The sequence below is a fragment of the Xiphophorus couchianus genome, chromosome 5 (genome assembly GCF_001444195.1).
Source record: "Xiphophorus couchianus chromosome 5, X_couchianus-1.0, whole genome shotgun sequence".
NCBI lineage: Eukaryota > Metazoa > Chordata > Actinopteri > Cyprinodontiformes > Poeciliidae > Xiphophorus > Xiphophorus couchianus.
This window is the reverse complement of record NC_040232.1, coordinates 38,962,567-38,980,601: the sequence shown is the minus strand read 5'-3', so window position 1 is coordinate 38,980,601 and position 18,035 is coordinate 38,962,567. Positions and strand designations below refer to the sequence as shown.

The 18,035-nt window shown below is 40.5% G+C and overlaps 1 protein-coding gene and 1 long non-coding RNA gene across 2 annotated transcripts in view; both read left to right on the top strand.

Moving 5' to 3' along the window:
* The first annotated feature begins 4,998 nt into the window (after positions 1 to 4,998).
* Positions 4,999 to 18,035, top strand: part of LOC114145040 (uncharacterized) — a 16,637-nt gene continuing 3,600 nt past the window's right edge. The window contains exons 1-2 of the long non-coding RNA XR_003595597.1: positions 4,999 to 5,011; positions 7,750 to 7,755. This is a non-coding gene — a long non-coding RNA (uncharacterized LOC114145040). The remainder of the gene's footprint in view (positions 5,012 to 7,749; positions 7,756 to 18,035) is intronic.
* On the top strand, positions 10,086 to 14,898 carry LOC114145039 (uncharacterized). Its single transcript, XM_028018363.1, has 4 exons — positions 10,086 to 11,070; positions 11,578 to 12,107; positions 12,265 to 12,513; positions 14,598 to 14,898. Exons 2-4 carry the CDS (start codon positions 11,583 to 11,585, stop codon positions 14,601 to 14,603), a joined length of 780 nt encoding a protein of 259 aa, XP_027874164.1. The 5' UTR covers positions 10,086 to 11,070; positions 11,578 to 11,582; the 3' UTR covers positions 14,604 to 14,898.

Genomic DNA, 18,035 nt, shown 5'->3' with positions numbered 1-18,035 from the left:
TTATGAATGGTTTTCTAAAAATTTCATCAACTAAGTTTTATTCAGCCACTGTTACACTGATGAACTTGGAACCAGCAAGATTACGGAGCTGAAAGCTTTTGCAAAGTTTCTTAGTCTGTTTTTTACAGAAACTAAAAACATAAGAGTCAGTTGATCATGCTAAGAGGCAGAGTGTTGACAATGTTTTATGTTGCTTGGTTCAGTTAATGAGATCTAATGAAAACTAGCAATGTTTGTTTTTCTGCAACAGCAATATGACTAACTTTAAACACTTATAATCAGAGGCTGAAAACAGCTTTTACTTTTATTTTTTACCTTTCAATGAAAGTAAAATATATGTAATATACTATAGAAGAAACAAAAAATGTAATTTGCATTATTAAAAAACATATAAAACACTCCATTAGTTAAACATTTAAAGCTGTGAGTCAAATTTACACTAATCACAAATGTGTCAGAAATTACAGCAAACTTCTACAATACACAAGAAAAAGAAAAGAGAAATGTTTTAAATATTTCAAATTGTCAAAAAGAAGGTTTTCTGTGAGCAAAGCAATACTAGACAAGATGTGAAGTTTTCACCTGATGAAGGTTACCATAACTCACAAACTGAGACACAAACTGAGTCACAGCTCTTAGTTTGCAGCACAGATAAAATGAAACTCATCATGATCAGACTTGATGAACCAGAGATGGTCTCCTTCTTTCTCCATGTTTTGATGGTAACTTTCTCATCCTTAGAGGAATCTTCCATGTCTTTTGGTCTTCAGGGTTCAATGTCAAAAGCAAAGTATTTTCATCTCTCGTCCTCAGAGCTCTCTACAAGGACATTGTTGCCTCTTGTGCTATATCCTAACAACTTTTCAACTCCCTTCGTAACAAGAAATCCAAGGTCCCATCACAGGCAATAATCCTCTTGACTTGGTGTTCAGTTAAAATGGTTTGTAAAGTCAGTTTGAAGTCGTCTCTCTGCAATCGATCTACCTCCAACCAAGTTGAAAAGCAAACTGAGAATTCTTGTATCTCTCTGAACATTTATGACATCACTGACATCACACAGAGGTTCTCATGGATACGATGATGTCAAACAACCTGTGTCAGGGTTTTGTTTGTTTTAGTTGCTATGAAAACACAAGGAGTTATGACTGGCGTAAGATTATTGTCAATTAAAAATGCATGCGTAGACATCTAAATTAGTAAATGTTAGTCAACAAATGTGCAGAAATGTAAGTTTTGTATTTGTCTTGTTTTCCAACTCATACATGCATGTAAAAATGGGATATTGTACATATGAGGATACTCATGAACAAATTTATATTGTTATGGACAATCCATGAAGAGCACAGAGATCCAATAACAGAACACCACTCTGGTTTAGATCAGGGTGGCCGATCCTCCCAACCACACCCCTCCAGGTCTCACTGTCATTGCCCACGCGAGCGTTGAAATCTCAAAGCAGCATAAGGAAGTCCCCAGGAGGGCCACTCAACAGCACCTCTTCAACAATTGGAAAAAAGGTGGGTAATCTAACCTGCTGTTTGTCAGGTAAGTACAAGCAGCAAGTGACTGAGGACAGATGGTACCACTGAGGTCCACTTTTTACAGGAATTTCAAAGATTGGGTCAGGAATTGAAGGATATCTTAAATCGTCTGGACTGACTGACCATGGGAGTATCAGGGTCAACACATCGGTGTCACTGAAAAAGCATTTTCTCTTTATGTTGGAGTAGTGTGGTTGTAAAGGTAACTCACTCAAACTGTGAGCAAGCAATGCACATCCAGGTCCATTTGGTCATGAGGAACATTGACACTTTCAAAAGCAACAAAGTTTTCTGATGCCTTTACTGTCAAATCCATAGTTGTGGTTTTGATGGTAACTTTCTCATCCTTAGAGGAATCTTCCATGTTTTGGTCTTCAGGGTTCAATGTCAAAAGCAAAGTAGTTTGATCTCTCGTCCTCAGAGCTCTCTACAAAAATGTCATTGCCTCTTGTGATATATCCTAACAAATTTTCAACTCCCTTCGTAACAAGAAATCCAAGGTCCCATCACAGGCAAAAATCCTCTTGACTTGGTGTTCAGTTAAAATGGTTTGTAAAGTCAGTTTGAAGTCGTCTCTCTGGGATCGATCTACCTCCAACCAAGTTGAAAAGCAAACTGAGAATTCTTGTATCTCTCTGAACATTTATGACATCACTGACATCACACAGAGGTTCTCATGGATACGATGATGTCAAACAACCTGTGTCAGGTTTTTGTTTGTTTTAGTTGCTATGAAAACACAAGGAGTTATGACTGGCGTAAGATTATTGTCAATTAAAAATGCATGCGTAGACATCTAAATTAGTAAATGTTAGTCAACAAATGTGCAGAAATGTAAGTTTTGTATTTGTCTTGTTTTACAACTCATACATGCATGTAAAAATGGAATATTGTACATATGAGGATACTCATGAACAAATTTATATTGTTATGGACAATCCATGAAGAACACAGAGATCCAATAACAGAACACCACTCTGGTTTAGATCAGGGTGGCCGATCCTCCCAACCACACCCCTCCAGGTCTCACTGTCATTGCCCACGCGAGCGTTGAAATCTCAAAGCAGCATAAGGAAGTCCCCAGGAGGGTCACTCAACAGCACCTCTTCAACAATTGGAAAAAAGGTGGGTAATCTAACCTGCTGTTTGTCAGGTAAGTACAAGCAGCAAATGACTGAGGACAGATGGTACCACTGAGGTCCACTTTTTACAGGAATTTCAAAGATTGGGTCAGGAATTGAAGGATATCTTAAATCGTCTGGACTGACTGACCATGGGAGTATCAGGGTCAACACATCGGTGTCACTGAAAAAGCATTTTCTCTTTATGTTGGAGTAGTGTGGTTGTAAAGGTAACTCACTCAAACTGTGAGCAAGCAAACACATCCAGGTCCATTTGGTCATGAGGAACATTGACACTTTCAAAAGCAACAAAGTCTTCTGATGCCTTTACTGTCAAATCCATAGTTGTGGTTTTGATGGTAACTTTCTCATCCTTAGAGGAATCTTCCATGTTTTGGTCTTCAGGGTTCAATGTCAAAAGCAAAGTATTTTCATCTCTCGTCCTCAGAGCTCTCTACAAGGACATTGTTGCCTCTTGTGATATATCCTAACAAATTTTCAACTCCCTTCGTAACAAGAAATCCAAGGTCCCATCACAGGCAATAATCCTCTTGACTTGGTGTTCAGTTAAAATGGTTTGTAAAGTCAGTTTGAAGTCGTCTCTCTGGAATCGATCTACCTCCAACCAAGTTGAAAAGCAAACTGAGAATTCTTGTATCTCTCTGAACATTTATGACATCACTGACATCACACAGAGGTTCTCATGGATACGATGATGTCAAACAACCTGTGTCAGGTTTTTGTTTGTTTTAGTTGCTATGAAAACACAAGGAGTTATGACTGGCGTAAGATTATTGTCAATTAAAAATGCATGCGTAGACATCTAAATTAGTAAATGTTAGTCAACAAATGTGCAGAAATGTAAGTTTTGTATTTGTCTTGTTTTCCAACTCATACATGCATGTAAAAATGGAATATTGTACATATGAGGATACTCATGAACAAATTTATATTGTTATGGACAATCCATGAAGAGCACAGAGATCCAATAACAGAACACCACTCTGGTTTAGATCAGGGTGGCTGATCCTCCCAACCACACCCCTCCAGGTCTCACTGTCATTGCCCACGCGAGCGTTGAAACAACCTGTGTCAGGTTCTTGTTTGTTTTAGTTGCTATGGAAACACAAGGAGTTATGAATGGGGTTAGATTACTGTCAATTAAAAATGTATGCGTAATTGTGATATACCATAAAGTGCGAGATCGTAATCATCATTTGTTTATATAGTAAAGAAAATTTGTTTAAGGGTATAAGTCACCACAAAATTATTAGTATTGCCATGCATTAGATTTGTTTTTTAAAAGTGAAATTGACCAAAACACCACGTCAAATCAAAAAAAGACAAAAAAAGGAACCAACTTATAGACAGCGTTTCACCAGGAGACCTAGAGTGAGGAGCCCCGCCCCCTCGCTCCTCAAACAGAGTTTGGGGAAGAAGAAGGTGGTCGTTCTCTCATTCGCTAAAGCTGTTCTTGTTCACAGGTTAGTAGTGTGAAGCTGGTGGAAACTGTCCCCGCTAAAATATAAAGTTACAAGTTAGTTTGGTGTTCATTTCACAATTACAGTACATGCTAGATGTGCTTGGACGTTCAAGGGAAAAAAAGTGATCTTTTTCATAATTAGAGTTAGCGAGATTTTAGCTATAATGGTAGTAAAACAGCCGTTATAGAGTTTGCTACATGTATCTATAAACGCAGATCCACTTCCCGGCCCAACCTTAGTAAGGTTACGGTGGTATCCTGACGTGGTGCGTTATCTGTTAATAGGAAGTGTTAAGTTTACTCTCTGTTACATGAAATCACTTCTCATCAGAGTTTCAAACATTTATTATAGACGTTACCACTCTATAACGTCTATAATAAACGTTATTATAGACGTTACAATAATGTTTATAATACGTTATTCACACTAGATTCAAGTATGAATCTAGTGTGATTGATTCAATTGCAGTAGAATCAATCACTGTGTAATTGATTCTAGTGTAGTTATTCAGAGTTTAAAGTAGTCATCTAAATATGTCCATATTAAATTATATAACTAATAACATGATTACATTTTTCAGAATTATTACAATTCAAAGAAATTAGTAGCCTTAAAATTTCACTGCACTTGAGAAATAGGTTTTCTTTTTATGTAAATCTGTAAGATTTAAATTGATTGTCGAATTGTTTTGATTTGGCCCTTGGATGCTGTCACAGCTGGTGAGGGCTGATGCTGTTTATTGAAGTAGATGGAATATGGTTGTTTTGGAGCAACAGAAGGACACATGGACATGAATGCACAAAGGAATATTCATTGTATAATTTCATGATTTCATAATTTTGAGAATTTGTAACAAACAGACAGAGTTTGGGGAAGAAGACGGCGGTCGTTCTCTCATTCGCTAAAGCTGTTCTTGTTCACAGGCTTTCCATTTGGAAGAAAGGAGAAGTGGAGACATAAAAGAAAAAAACATCATTTGTTACAACTGTTTCAATACAGCTGAGGTGTGTAACAAACTGTGGGGGCTCGTCCGGGATCTCTCCTCATCAAAACCGTTGGAAGAAGATCCAGTGATACCAGAACCATGTGACCAAGGTGACAGTACACAGCTGAAGACCAGGAGTCAACCCGTGGGTGTCCAGGGTGGAAGATCAGACTGGGAAGGAACCGCCATCCACCACTGGAACCGCGCTGCTGATCTTGAGGTCAACGTATGCTGATTGCCGAGGAGCCGCATCTCCGATCCAGAAGACAACGTACTCTAGCTGCAGCAGAGCCACATCGCCGATCCAGAAGACAACGTACGCTAGTTGCAGCTGAGCCAAGTTGTTGATCCAGAGGACAACGTGCGCTATCTGCAGAGGAGTCAACTCATTGATTTTGAGGACAACGTGTAATTTATCAGAGGACTAAACTGGAGGACTGAGCTGTGGTAGAACCAAATACCATGGCAGTGGTTCGCAAAGAGTTAATATGGAACATCAAGAAACAACTTTTCAAACTCTCAAGTGACAACGTTTATCAGGTGGCAAAAGACATTGCTACTAACAGCCAGCATGGAGATGTACTGGACCCAAACGATGAAGAAAGCTGCATGAACTTTGTCATCTCCTTTTTGCAGTCTGATACCTTACTCGGGCGGGAAGACAAAGCTATGGGTTGGTTGCTGGATTTGAATGACTTGATATATAAGCTAAAGAACGTTGATGCTACTGATAATTCTGAAGCGGGTGTCTTGAATGATGTTTGTGCACGTATTACACCTAGCAGAGGTGTGACCAAGTCACTGTGTTGCAAGTCTCAAGTAAGTCTCAAGTCTTTGTCCTCAAGTCCGAGTCAAGTCTCAAGTAAAGACAGGCAAAAGTCGAGTCAAGTCTCAAGTCAGGAACCTTTAATTTCAAGTCATTTTGAGTCGTTTTTATTTATTTATTTTTTATAATTTGCAATTATACATCCATCCATCCATCCATTTTCTGTTCACCCTTGTCCCTAATGGGGTCGGGAGGGTTGCTGGTGCCCATCTCCAGCTACGTTCCGGGCGAGAGGCGGGGTACACCCTGGACAGGTCGCCAGTCTGTCGCAGGGCTGCAATTATACATAAAATTCAAATAATAGACCATTTGTTCGTTTTAAAATATGTATTTATCTCAAATGATAGAACATGTGTAGCTGAACACAAAGTATAAAAAACATTTTTAAATTGGACCACTTTATTGCCCAGTTCTGTTAAACTTGATATTCAATAAAAAAAGACGAAAATGCTGACATTTCCACAGCACAATACAAAGAACCATAACAGCAGTTTTTTCCTCTTTTCTCTGACCTGTCAAAACAATATATTGTCAATATAATTTCCCAACGTAGATGTCTTCAAATACACCAACCATCCTTAGATGATACTAGACCCGGCTCATCATCATGATGGGACAGAGAGGCTCTGTTCCCTGTGTTCAGGTCCAGAATCTGCTTTCTGTTCCGGAGCCCCGCTCACTATCCACCGGCTTCCTGAGCTAACACGGTGCACATTATTTGTGGAGGCATTTGAAGGACCGGATTTATGGTAAATAATCACCAATTTAACCCGGAGTACACATGCTAACATGAAGTTAGCTAAAGTCAGCTATCTTACAGCAAAAGAAAAGTGCCACCTACCGATCTTTGTGAAGCTTCAAATGCCGGACAAAGTTGGACGTCGTGGCATCTCCATCCGATATTCTCTTCTTGCATGTTTTACAAGTTGCAGTTCGTTTTTTAGTCGAAAGTTCATAACCTACGTAGCCAAAAGAAATTACTCGCGGAAGCATATTCGAGCGGTTATTTCGTATTTCGTTCCCTGAGCTCTGTAGCTTTGCCGCGTTTTTTTAAACGTCCAAATCCTGTTAATTTGATTGGTTGTGCTGCAGCTACGTACACATACATACATAAGGAGAGAGGAAAACCATAGTGACGGTCTGCGCATATTGATACGGAATGAGTGAAATTAATTAATGACGCCACTTTATAAATAATGTGTTTTAAATTTTAAGACTTTGAGTAAAAAATATCAAGTCTTTTCAAGTAAACAGCTTCAAGTCGAGTCAAGTCCCAAGTCAATAGCATGAAAGTCAAAGTCAAGTCCGAGTCTTTGAGCATTTTTTCAAGTCAAGTCTCAAGTCGTGATTTTAACGACTCGAGTCTGACTCGAGTCCAAGTCATGTGACTCGAGTCCCCACCTCTGACACCTAGTCACACTCAGTCTGTAATGATCAAACACTCCACATCACAACCCCATGCTCACTTTAACAGTACAGTCATGCAGCTTCAACCTGACTCCATTACCCAACCCAACACAAAAATGGGGTCGGTATAGGACTGAGACAGGTGTATGAAGAACTGGGCGAGAAACTCTAACAGTATGAATCTATTGTGACCCCACAATCCCAATTTCTCCCCTCCAAGGTGAGTCAGAGTTATATGACATCCTCAGCCAAGTCATGAAAATCATGAGTGATGAGAATGTGCACCAGCATAGACTGGGCCAACTCCCTAGACAAAAGACAACACAAGCACACAGTACCAAAGTTGAAACAGGAGGTGACCACAACAAGTCACAAGACACAGTAGCAGACAGTAAGAATCTCCAGACAATAGGGCAGTTCAGTGCTTAAGTTGAGGCCCTGACTCAGATGGTGGCTTCATTGATGGATCTGCATGCAGCTAACCCACAAGTGTTTCAACCTTTAACTAGGTCAGCCCATATGCAACCACACCCTCTCTACCAACCATCCTCAAGCAGGCCGCCACAACCTCTTTTGAGGCAACCCACAGCTCAGATGAGGGGCAGGATGGCTCATTGCCCTAGGTGTACTGAGCAGAACTCACAGGAGTGTAACCACTGCTTTACATGTGGAGAAGCAGGGCACAGAGCGATTGGGTGTTTGAAGCGAGTCATGCCGCAGGGAAATGGGACTCGGTCTCTGTTGAGGGACACCCAGAGACCGGCGAGCAATTCCAGTCCCGAACAGTAGATCAAACTTCAAAGTAAAATAGCAAGACGCCTCAGTCAAAGACAACATCAGGGGCCTCACACACCCCTCAGCACCCCTGGTTGGAAACAAAAGCCTGCTACCCAATTACAACCCTATTTGATTCAGGGTTGCAAGTGGGTATAATCGACCAAGAATGGGCTGCCACTCACATTTCAAATTGTACAGTGAGACCCCTTTCTGATTTATTAGAGGAGAAACTCAGTATCTATGCAGTTACAGGCCATGCAGTCCCATACAGTGGATGGGTGGAGCTTACTGTCAACTTAGTAGGAAACGATGACCCCAACCTAACCATACAGGCTCCTTTCCCCTGCCCCTGCCCCAGCCCTTTCTCGGAGCCAATGTACTGGAGGAGATCATCAAAAGGAAGGAGTCCTCAGGTGAGGCGGTTACCACAGTGGTCAGTCTCCTCCGGAATGCATTTGGAATAGAGGAGGTGCAGGTAGAGGCCATTGTGAGTTTTCATCCAGGTGTCACCCAGGACATATGATGATCCAGTCACAATAAGAGTGGGTAGAGACCACACTATTATTCCCCCTGGCAGAACAACTCATGTGTGGTGCAGGGTACCCCCAAACTTTAAAATCTCTGACCCTTTTGTAATAGGGCCTGCAGAGGGGAGCACTGCTATAGGACAATTGGGCGTGGGGGAGGGCCTCTTAAAAGTCAATGAGGCCAGGCGACCATATGTTAAAGTGCCCATCTCCAATCACTCAAAACATGAGGTCACTCTACCCAAAAGAACTATCCTGGGAACCATCCAGCATGTCATAAAAGTTCTGGAGACCAACACTTCAGGGTCCGACCAAAAAGAAATGGCTGCAGTTAAGGTCAATGGTGTTATGTCCTCCAGCAGCTCTCCAACCGACTCCTGGCTCCCTCCTGTCGAGATCAGTCACCTAAGCCACGAACAACAACAGGTGGCAAAGGTAGTGCTCTGTGAGGAGTGTAGAGCCTTCTCGTGACGGTGATGACATTGGATGCATCCCTTCTCTGCAGATGGAAATCAGGACTAAGGATGATATCCCAGTCCAAAGAGCCTATGCATCCATTCCAAATCCACTCTACAAAGAAGTGAAGGAAAACATCCAGGAACTTCTGGTTAAAGGGTGGATTGTGAAGTCTCAGTCACCATACGCAGCCCCTGTCATATGTGTCAGGAAGAAAGATGGGTCCTTACGACTTTGTGTTGACTACCGACTGCTCAGCAACAAAACCGTACCCGATCGCCACCCCCTCCCTAGAATCCAAGACCTCACTGACTCCCTGGGAGGATATGCTTGGTTCTCGATTCTGGACCAAGAGAAAGTGTACCATCAAGGATTTATTGCCGAAGGATCAAGGTACCTGACCGCATTCACAACTCCATTGGGCCTGTACGAGTGAGTCCGAATACCGTTTGGGTTGTCGAACGCACTGGCAGCTTTTCAAAGGAGCATTGAGGGGATGCTTGATGAGCTGAGAGATGAGTGCTGCGTCTCTTACCTTGATAATGTGTTGTGCTTCTCCAGATCATTTGAAGAGCAAGTGCAGGTGTTACGCAGAGTCCTCCAAGCCTTGCAGCGCCATGGTGTAAAGCTGAAGCCAGAGAAATGCGAGCTCTTTCGCAAGGAGTTCAGGTTTGGGTCAGGTCAGGAGGTCGGTTGGTGTCGGCAGATGGAGTAAGGATGGACCCCAAAGATCTTGAAGCAGTTCAAGCACTGAAAGACAAGACACCACAGTCAGTTGGGGACATCAGACAAATGCTTGGGTTCCTGAGCTATTACAGAACATATGTGCAGGATTTTTTATGTATAGCCAAGCCGCTGTATGACCTGCTTCAACAGGTGGTTTTGAATGTCTTAATAGCGTTAAAATGTGTTTATTTATGAAGATATTTAAGAGCACATGTGTCGGCTTCAGTCAAAGGCCGACACCTCTCAGCTTAAACAGCTGCAGGGAAAAACAAAAGACCACCAATCGTCCTCCTGAACCCCAATAGAGTGGACCAAAGAACATCAACAGGTCCTTGAGCATTGACCGACTGACCAAGCCCCCAGTACTGGCATACCCCGATTTCAACCGCTCTTTCACGCTTCACACAGATGCATCCCAAAAAGGTCTCAGTGCGGTTCTCTATCAAGTCCAGGATGGAAAAATGAGGGTGATTGGATATGGGTCACGCACACTGATGCCAGCGGAACAGATTTATCACCTACACAGTGACAAACTTGAATTCTTGGTGTTAAAGTGGGCGATATGTGACAAGTTCCGTGATTATCTGTTCTATACCCCACATTTTACAGCCATTTCGGATCATTCTAAAATGATCCGAAATGGCAGTGCACTTGCAAACAGGAAAAACATTGGTGGCCCAGGGTGGATTCGAACAAGGTTCTCCCAGGTGGGAGCCAAGTGTCCTAACCATTGTGCCACAAGGACATGTAACATCATAGGCCACATCATTATTATTATGTATATGAGCAGACAGGCTTCCTGAAAGCTGGAAAGTTCTTTACTGCTTCATCATTGTGAGAGACACGACTGGCAGCGCACACAGGCTTTGGTAGGAGTGAATGGTAAGTTGTTTTTAATGACTGAAAATTGTTCAAATGTGTTTATTCTAAGAAAAATAAGTAACTGCTTTGCCACAGCGGTCACATGTCCTCACAGCTACAGCTTGTTAACTGCTGTAGAACAGCCATGAAAATAAATACAGAAGCAGGAGCTCTGCCACTGCGGGTCACATGACATGATTACTCATCTGCTTGATGGGCCATCAAGCAGATGACCACCTAAATAGTTAGGTGCTAAACTTATTGTGAGAGAGATTGCAGAGGAGCAAGCAGCACATTGAGAGAGCAAAGAAAGAAAGAAAATCTTAGTAAATTTAGCAGTTCCACAGGAACACTCGACGGTAAGTTGTTTATAATGGCTTAATAGCGTTAAAATGCGTTTATTTATGAAGATATTTAAGAGCACATGTGCCTGCCTGCTTCAAAATGGCAGTGAGTGGCTGCCATTTAGTGTCATGTTGGCTGTTCTACAGCTTAAACTCGATGGTAAGTTGTTTTAAATGGCTTAATAGCGTTAAAATGTGTTAATTTAAGAGCACATGTGCCTACCTGCTTCAAAATGGCAATGAGTGGCTGCCATTTAGCATCATGTTAGCTGTTCTACAGCTAACATGATACTAACAGCTAACACTGGACGGTAAGTTGTTTTTAATGTCTTAATAGCGTTAAAATGCGTTTATTTATGAAGATATTTAAGAGCACATGTGCCTGCCTGCTTCAAAATGGCAGTGAGTGACTGCCATTTAGTATCATGCTTGACTTCTCCTACTTATGTGACTTTAGCTCTGTAATTTCACACCAATTTTTTATATTAAAATAATTAAAACTGTCTTATTTCTCCTTGTCAGGAGAAATGATTCCACCCAAGTCCACAGCATGTTGCCCAATATGCGAATTTGAGTTTGCATATCTAGGCAAACACTTGGCCAGCAGACACAGGGTGGTCAATAAAGCTGAAAAAAGGCTCTTATTAAACCATGCCTCAGGGCGTGTTAATTACCGCCACCTTCCCTGCCCTGTCCCTGGATGTGGCTTTTCCAAGTCCCGGGTTGACAGGCACCTAAAGGAGCAGGGCCACCCAGAGCTGGACAAGGCCCAAGTCCAGGAGTTTGTCAAGGATATAAAGAGAAAGGTCACCATGGACGGCTTAAGGGCCCTCAGGGCCTCCAACCCCACCCCGCCCATGATGTCAAGCCTAGATCTCGACCAGGACGAGGATGAGCTCATCCACGATGTTTTAGATGCGGCAGAGTCCTCCAACCCTTTTTGCTCCACCTGCACCAAGCTCGCCGCCGACAACAAGGCGCTTTGGCGGCAAATCAGAATCAAGAAGCGGTGGGCCAAAACAGCAAAGGCCAAAATAAAGTCTCTGGAGGAGGTATGTAAAATTCTTCAATATATTCAATTACTTACCTGTGTTCTTGCCACTTAAGATAATCTTTGAATAGCTACTTATGTAAGTAATTATATCACTTTTTCATTGTGAAAACTTAAAATAAAAACAAAATATTGAACAACTTCCATTATTTTTCAAGGCTAGAGATGTGTTGTTGCCGGAAACAAGGAGCAAAGTGAGCAAATGCATGTGCCATGACACTGCCACAGCAGAAAAATTTTACGCCTTGCACCAAAGCACTGAACAACTTGCGGAGCTCCGCAAGAAGTTCCTACAGGCCACAGACCCGGACGCCCAAGGTTGTAGCGAAGCGGAGGAGCCTCGTCTCCTCACACTGTCAGAGTCGTCGAGTGAGGATGAGGGCAAGGAGCCTGTAGAGAAAAAGAGGGTAAGTCTTGTCATTTTAAAATTCACATCTATTTGTCCTGTTAATATTGATTGAGTGCCTTCCACATGGGATCATGTGTGACTGCTACTAAATGGCAGACTTGAAGCTGTCATTTGGGATCATTCCAAGATGATATATACTATAGAAGAAACAAAAAATGTAATTTGCATTATTAAAAAAACATATAAAACACTCCAATTAGTTAAACATTTAAAGCTGTGAGTCAAATTTATACTAATCACAAATGTGTCAGAAATTACAGCAAACTTCTACAATACACAAGAAAAAGAAAGTATGTCAAATTGTCAAAAAAAGCTTTTCTGTGAGCAAAGCAATACTAGACAAGATGTGAAGTTTTCACCTGATGAAGGTTACCATAACTCATAAACTGAGACACAAACTGAGTCACAGCTCTTAGTTTGCAGCACAGATAAAATGAAACTCATCATGATCAGACTTGATGAACCAGAGATGGTCTCCTTCTTTCTCCATGTTTTGATGGTAACTTTCTCATCCTTAGAGGAATCTTCCATGTCCTTTTGGTCTTCAGGGTTCAATGTCAAAAGCAAAGTATTTTCATCTCTCGTCCTCAGAGCTCTCTACAAGGACATTGTTGCCTCTTGTGATATATCCTAACAACTTTTCAACTCCCTTCGTAACAAGAAATCCAAGGTCCCATCACAGGCAAAAATCCTCTTGACTTGGTGTTCAGTTAAAATGGTTTGTAAAGTCAGTTTGAAGTCGTCTCTCTGGGATCGATCTACCTCCAACCAAGTTGAGAAGCAAACTGAGAATTCTTGTATCTCTCTGAACATTTATGACATCACTGATGAGAACATAGAGGTTCTCATCGACATGATGTAAAAAATTAGTTTCAAAAGTTGTCGCTCTAAAGAAACCCAATAACTGGGTAATCTAGTAATATTTTTGTCATGTACAAATCCACCTTTCTGAGAAACTGAATACATGAATTTTATGAGCTGAATTTTATTGGCTGTAAAATCAACAAAAAATAATCAATGAAGTATCAGTGTGTTCAATAAATATATATGAGGTTGAATCTTTTAACTGAATTACAGAAATGTTAATGTTAATGTACTGAAATTCAGCAGTACAATAAAGACTGAAAGGAAAATGTTTTTTCAAAATTCACTGAAAATAGTAGATTTAGTCAAATTGTAATAATGAATGAACAAAATGTGATAAAAATTCTCAGACAGCATGCCTGAAATAATGATTTTTCTTTAACTGCCAAGCAAACTCAATCTTAATAACTTTCATGTTTACATAAGCAATGCTTTGACTTCACATCCAGCTTAAAATGTATTCCTTACATTTCCATAGAACTAGTCAAGTATAAAAAAAAATTACAAATGCAGGTTTGCAGAGAACAAAACATCTTTTGGTTTCTGTCAATAAACCTCGAACAAACTCAGCTCTCAACCTGCTTCACAGTCATAATGTCTCCGTCTCTTGTCATCCCGCGTGTTGGTGTGTGGGCATTCGCTTTTACAAGACCGCTTGTACTTTGCTGAACTTCCAAAGTGCTGCCACCAGCAAACGAGGAACACAAGACTAGACTAGGTGTTTGCTAATTGCTGCTGCGGCTAGTGTAAAGGAGCTGTATTGGGGAAGGGTGGGGGTGGGTGCTCTGTGAACAAAATGTTTAGCTTGAAGACTATAGCTCTAAGGAGGAGCTTTATGGAAATAAGCAACAGTTTGTATGAGCAAGCAAATGGAGATTCAAGGATCAAGGAATCACAGGTCTGCTTTTTTTGTGGGGAAACATTTTAACATGATATAAATCTCAAAAAATTTAACCCACTGTTAGCTAAATTATATGGATAAATGGTGTAAATCTTATTGTCTAGATGTTTATTAGCAATAAAGTTGTTTCCTTGTACATCAAGCATTGCTTGAGTCTTCACTCCACAAGATCTTTGCCTCTCTAAACAACTTGGGAGGTGGTGAAGTCATGCCAGGAACTTTTGGATTTCAGTGGTAAACATAATCCATCTGGCTCATTAATATAACAAAGATTCATCCTTTTTCCCAATTATTTCCTCTCTGCATTTCTTCTCCAGCTCTGAGACACCTTCTGTCTGCAGTCAATGCTTGAGTGACATCATTATGCAGCCATGTCCTGGACTCTGCCTGAGGCAATTCACAGTTAGTCTATAACGCCTGGATTTTTAGTCTGCAAAGGACAGAAATGGACAGTGATTGATCCGTATGACATTCTGCAGCCAGGGTTGATTCTTTGGGATTCTTCCAATGTTGATTCTTCACCTCAGTTGTTATGCATGTTTTGATCAAACGTCATTTTATCTTAACTGTGATGTTCATGAATAATAAACGTTAAACACTGGAGATCTTGAACATTAATCACTGGAGGTTTTGTGATTGTGTAAGTCAGGATGTAAGCAAGACATTTGTTCAAAATGTTTGTTCATTATTAAAGTACATGTTCTTTTGTTCCACGTTTCTTTTCTTCTAAAATCAAGAACACAACATTAACTATTATAAATTCATATTTATAAAATATGGGTGTTATAAATATATTCCCCTAGATTTTTTAATCCATGTTTGTAAACTACTAGCCTGGTAAAAACCAGCCCCATGTTCTATGCTTTGCTTTGTTCAGAGGGTCTGGGCTCTTGGCTATTGAGAAACAATATCGATATAAATATAATTTCTCAACATCATTTCTGGAGGCGTGGCCTCTGTTTAAATTTTACTCAACAGTAAACATTTGTCCACGACATAATAATGTGTCAGTTCAACACTATGACGATTAATGGAAATGGCCTGAGCTTTAAAATCCCATCATCCACTGCAAAGAGAGAAAAGCCGAGCTGAACAGATGAATATTAATTCAATATTTGAAAGCGTGACCAACATAGACTGAGCAGCTTCATTTACTTCCTCCACTGTCATTGCTAAAACAGGCAGACCACAATTCTAAAACATCACAGAAAATCAACATCATCGTTCACAACTCCTTCTGTTCACTGATTGGCCCGGTCAAAAATTGAATGGAGATAGACGAAGTGAAGGGGAGAAATCCCAGACTGTGCTGGAAGCAAGAATTTTAAAAATGTTTTGCTCACACGTGACTGTTGATGTTTCAATCATCAGAGAATGGACTGATTGGAGACAAGACTTTAAACTGAGTTCAGAAGGTGAGATTTGTTGCTAAAAATCCAGATGTGAACAAATGAAGCACTAAAAAGTAAGACTACTTTTGTTTGTTTTGGAGCAAGATGAGGGAATGGTGACCTCTGGATGACCTCGACTCATTTTTAATATCTCAGAAACCAAAGCAGCACAGACAGAGCACTAAGAGCTCATTCTTCTATCTTCTGTTATTTTTCACATGGATGGAGTGTCGGCTTCATTCAACTGAAAATGTTCCACCATTAACAGAAGTTATTGCCTTTGAACCAAAGCATATGTAGAATAAACTATTTAGTCCATCACTTGATCTGGATGGCATTAAGTTGGCCACTGATAATAAAGTAAAACCCTCTTTTATTTTTGATCAGGATATGAAATTTAAATCCTGTTAGATTTGTATAAATTCTTTTTTTTCTTCATAATGGTGGATACTAGAATTTCTAAAAGTAGAATTTGATGCGGATTTTTTTAGTTACCTCAACTTTACCCTTTAACTAAATCAATAAAAAAATATCTCAACTAAGTATCATGTCTGAGCTGGACTCGTGGTGCAGCTGAACCAGATGTTTCCTGTCTGTAAAATCTGAAGGACGACTCTTCTATGTATCCCCCCTGTGGTCAGTGATACAACCAACGGCTGACTTCTAACCAGCCCTGCTTCCAAAAGGAACCACAACTCTCACTGCCCCAGGGAACAGGGTAGGACTGAGATCTAAGTGCTAATGCACAAACGCTGAACCCAGGTTTGAACCCAGGCCCGGCCTTCACCACGTCATCACAACAATTCTTAGAATTTGATTATGCCGTTAACCGGCATGCATTTAGCGTAGCACTGAGAAATAGTTTGTGTGATGATTCTGTCCACACATCAGGTATGTTTGAAGGCTGTTAGTGTTAGAAGTCGCTGCTTGTCACCAGCAAATGACTGAGGACAGATGATACGACTGAGTTTAAGTTTTCACAGGAATTTCAAAGACTGGGTCAGGAATCAGGATATCTTAAATCATCTGCACTGACTTACCATGGCAGTATCGGGGTCAACACATCAGTGTCTTTGAAAAAGCATTTTGTCTTTATGTTAGCGTTGCAAGTTTCACAACATTTTCCACAAATTTAACAGTTTACAATAGTAGTTGTATTGTCCTCTTGTTGTTCCTTTGGTAGGATAATGACAGGTGAATGTCACTTCTGACAATCACTTCAATATCAGAACATTGTTCACAATAGTCACCTCTGTACAGCTCACAGTCTGTGTTAATGACATAGTGGGTCAGATAGTGCAACATATAAAACAAAAAGAATACTGGCTTGTCCCGATGTACTACATCCATTACCTTCAGTGTTTCAATTATTTCATTCTGAACTGCAAAGACTTCATCTGGGGGAAAATATCTTCCTGAAAGGTGGATTGTTGTAAAGAAAAACTTTGCAAACAATGACGTCTCTATAAAAAATCCAGATTCTGAGCCACAAACCTTCAGGTAATACTCAAGTTCATAATGTTGTGGCATTCGTCCAACAGTTGAAGATTGAATTGGAAAATTTTCAAAAGTACATGGTTGGCTCAAAATTAGCATCCACACTGTCAAAATCGTCTGTGTCATTTTGAATTTCTTTTCTTCTGCTGAAGAGGATTCTTCTGATGATGAATCCTCAGAGATTTCTTCAAAATTTGTCACAATTTCCTCGCTGTTTCAGCTTGGAGTCACATCCAGGTCCATTATGTTTTTGGGAAGACTGGTAAAGACATTTTTTTGTAATATCTGTGTTGGCAAAGAGATAAGTGTGGTTGTAAATGTAACTCACTCAAACTGTGAGCAAGCAAACACATCCAGGTCCATTTGGTCATGAGGAACATTGACACTTTCAAAAGCAACAAAGTTTTCTGATGCCTTTACTGTCAAATCCGTAGTTTTGATTTTCACGGTAACTTTCTCATCATTAGAGGAATCTTCCATGTCCTTTTGGTCTTCAGGTTTCAATGTCAAAAGCAAAGTTTTTTCATCTCTCGTCCTCAGAGCTCTCTACAAGGACATTGTTGCCTCTTGTGATATATCCTAACAACTTTTCAACTCCCTTCGTAACAAGAAATCCAAGGTCCCATCACAGGCAAAAATCCTCTTGACTTGGTGTTCAGTTAAAATGGTTTGTAAAGTCAGTTTGAAGTCGTCTCTCTGGAATCGATCTACCTCCAACCAAGTTGAAAAGCAAACTGAGAATTCTTGTATCTCTCTGAACATTTATGACATCACTGACATCACACAGAGGTTCTCATGGATACGATGATGTCAAACAACCTGTGTCAGGGTTTTGTTTGTTTTAGTTGCTATGAAAACACAAGGAGT

What these genes read in the sequence shown, in the direction of transcription:
- LOC114145039 (XM_028018363.1), top strand. Translation starts at nt 11,583, where the DNA reads ATGATTCCACCCAAGTCCACAGCATGTTGCCCAATATGCGAATTTGAG. An exon ending in AAATAAAGTCTCTGGAGGAG is followed by an intron (nt 12,108 to 12,264) that starts GTATGTAAAATT and finishes TTATTTTTCAAG; the next exon opens with GCTAGAGATGTGTTGTTGCC.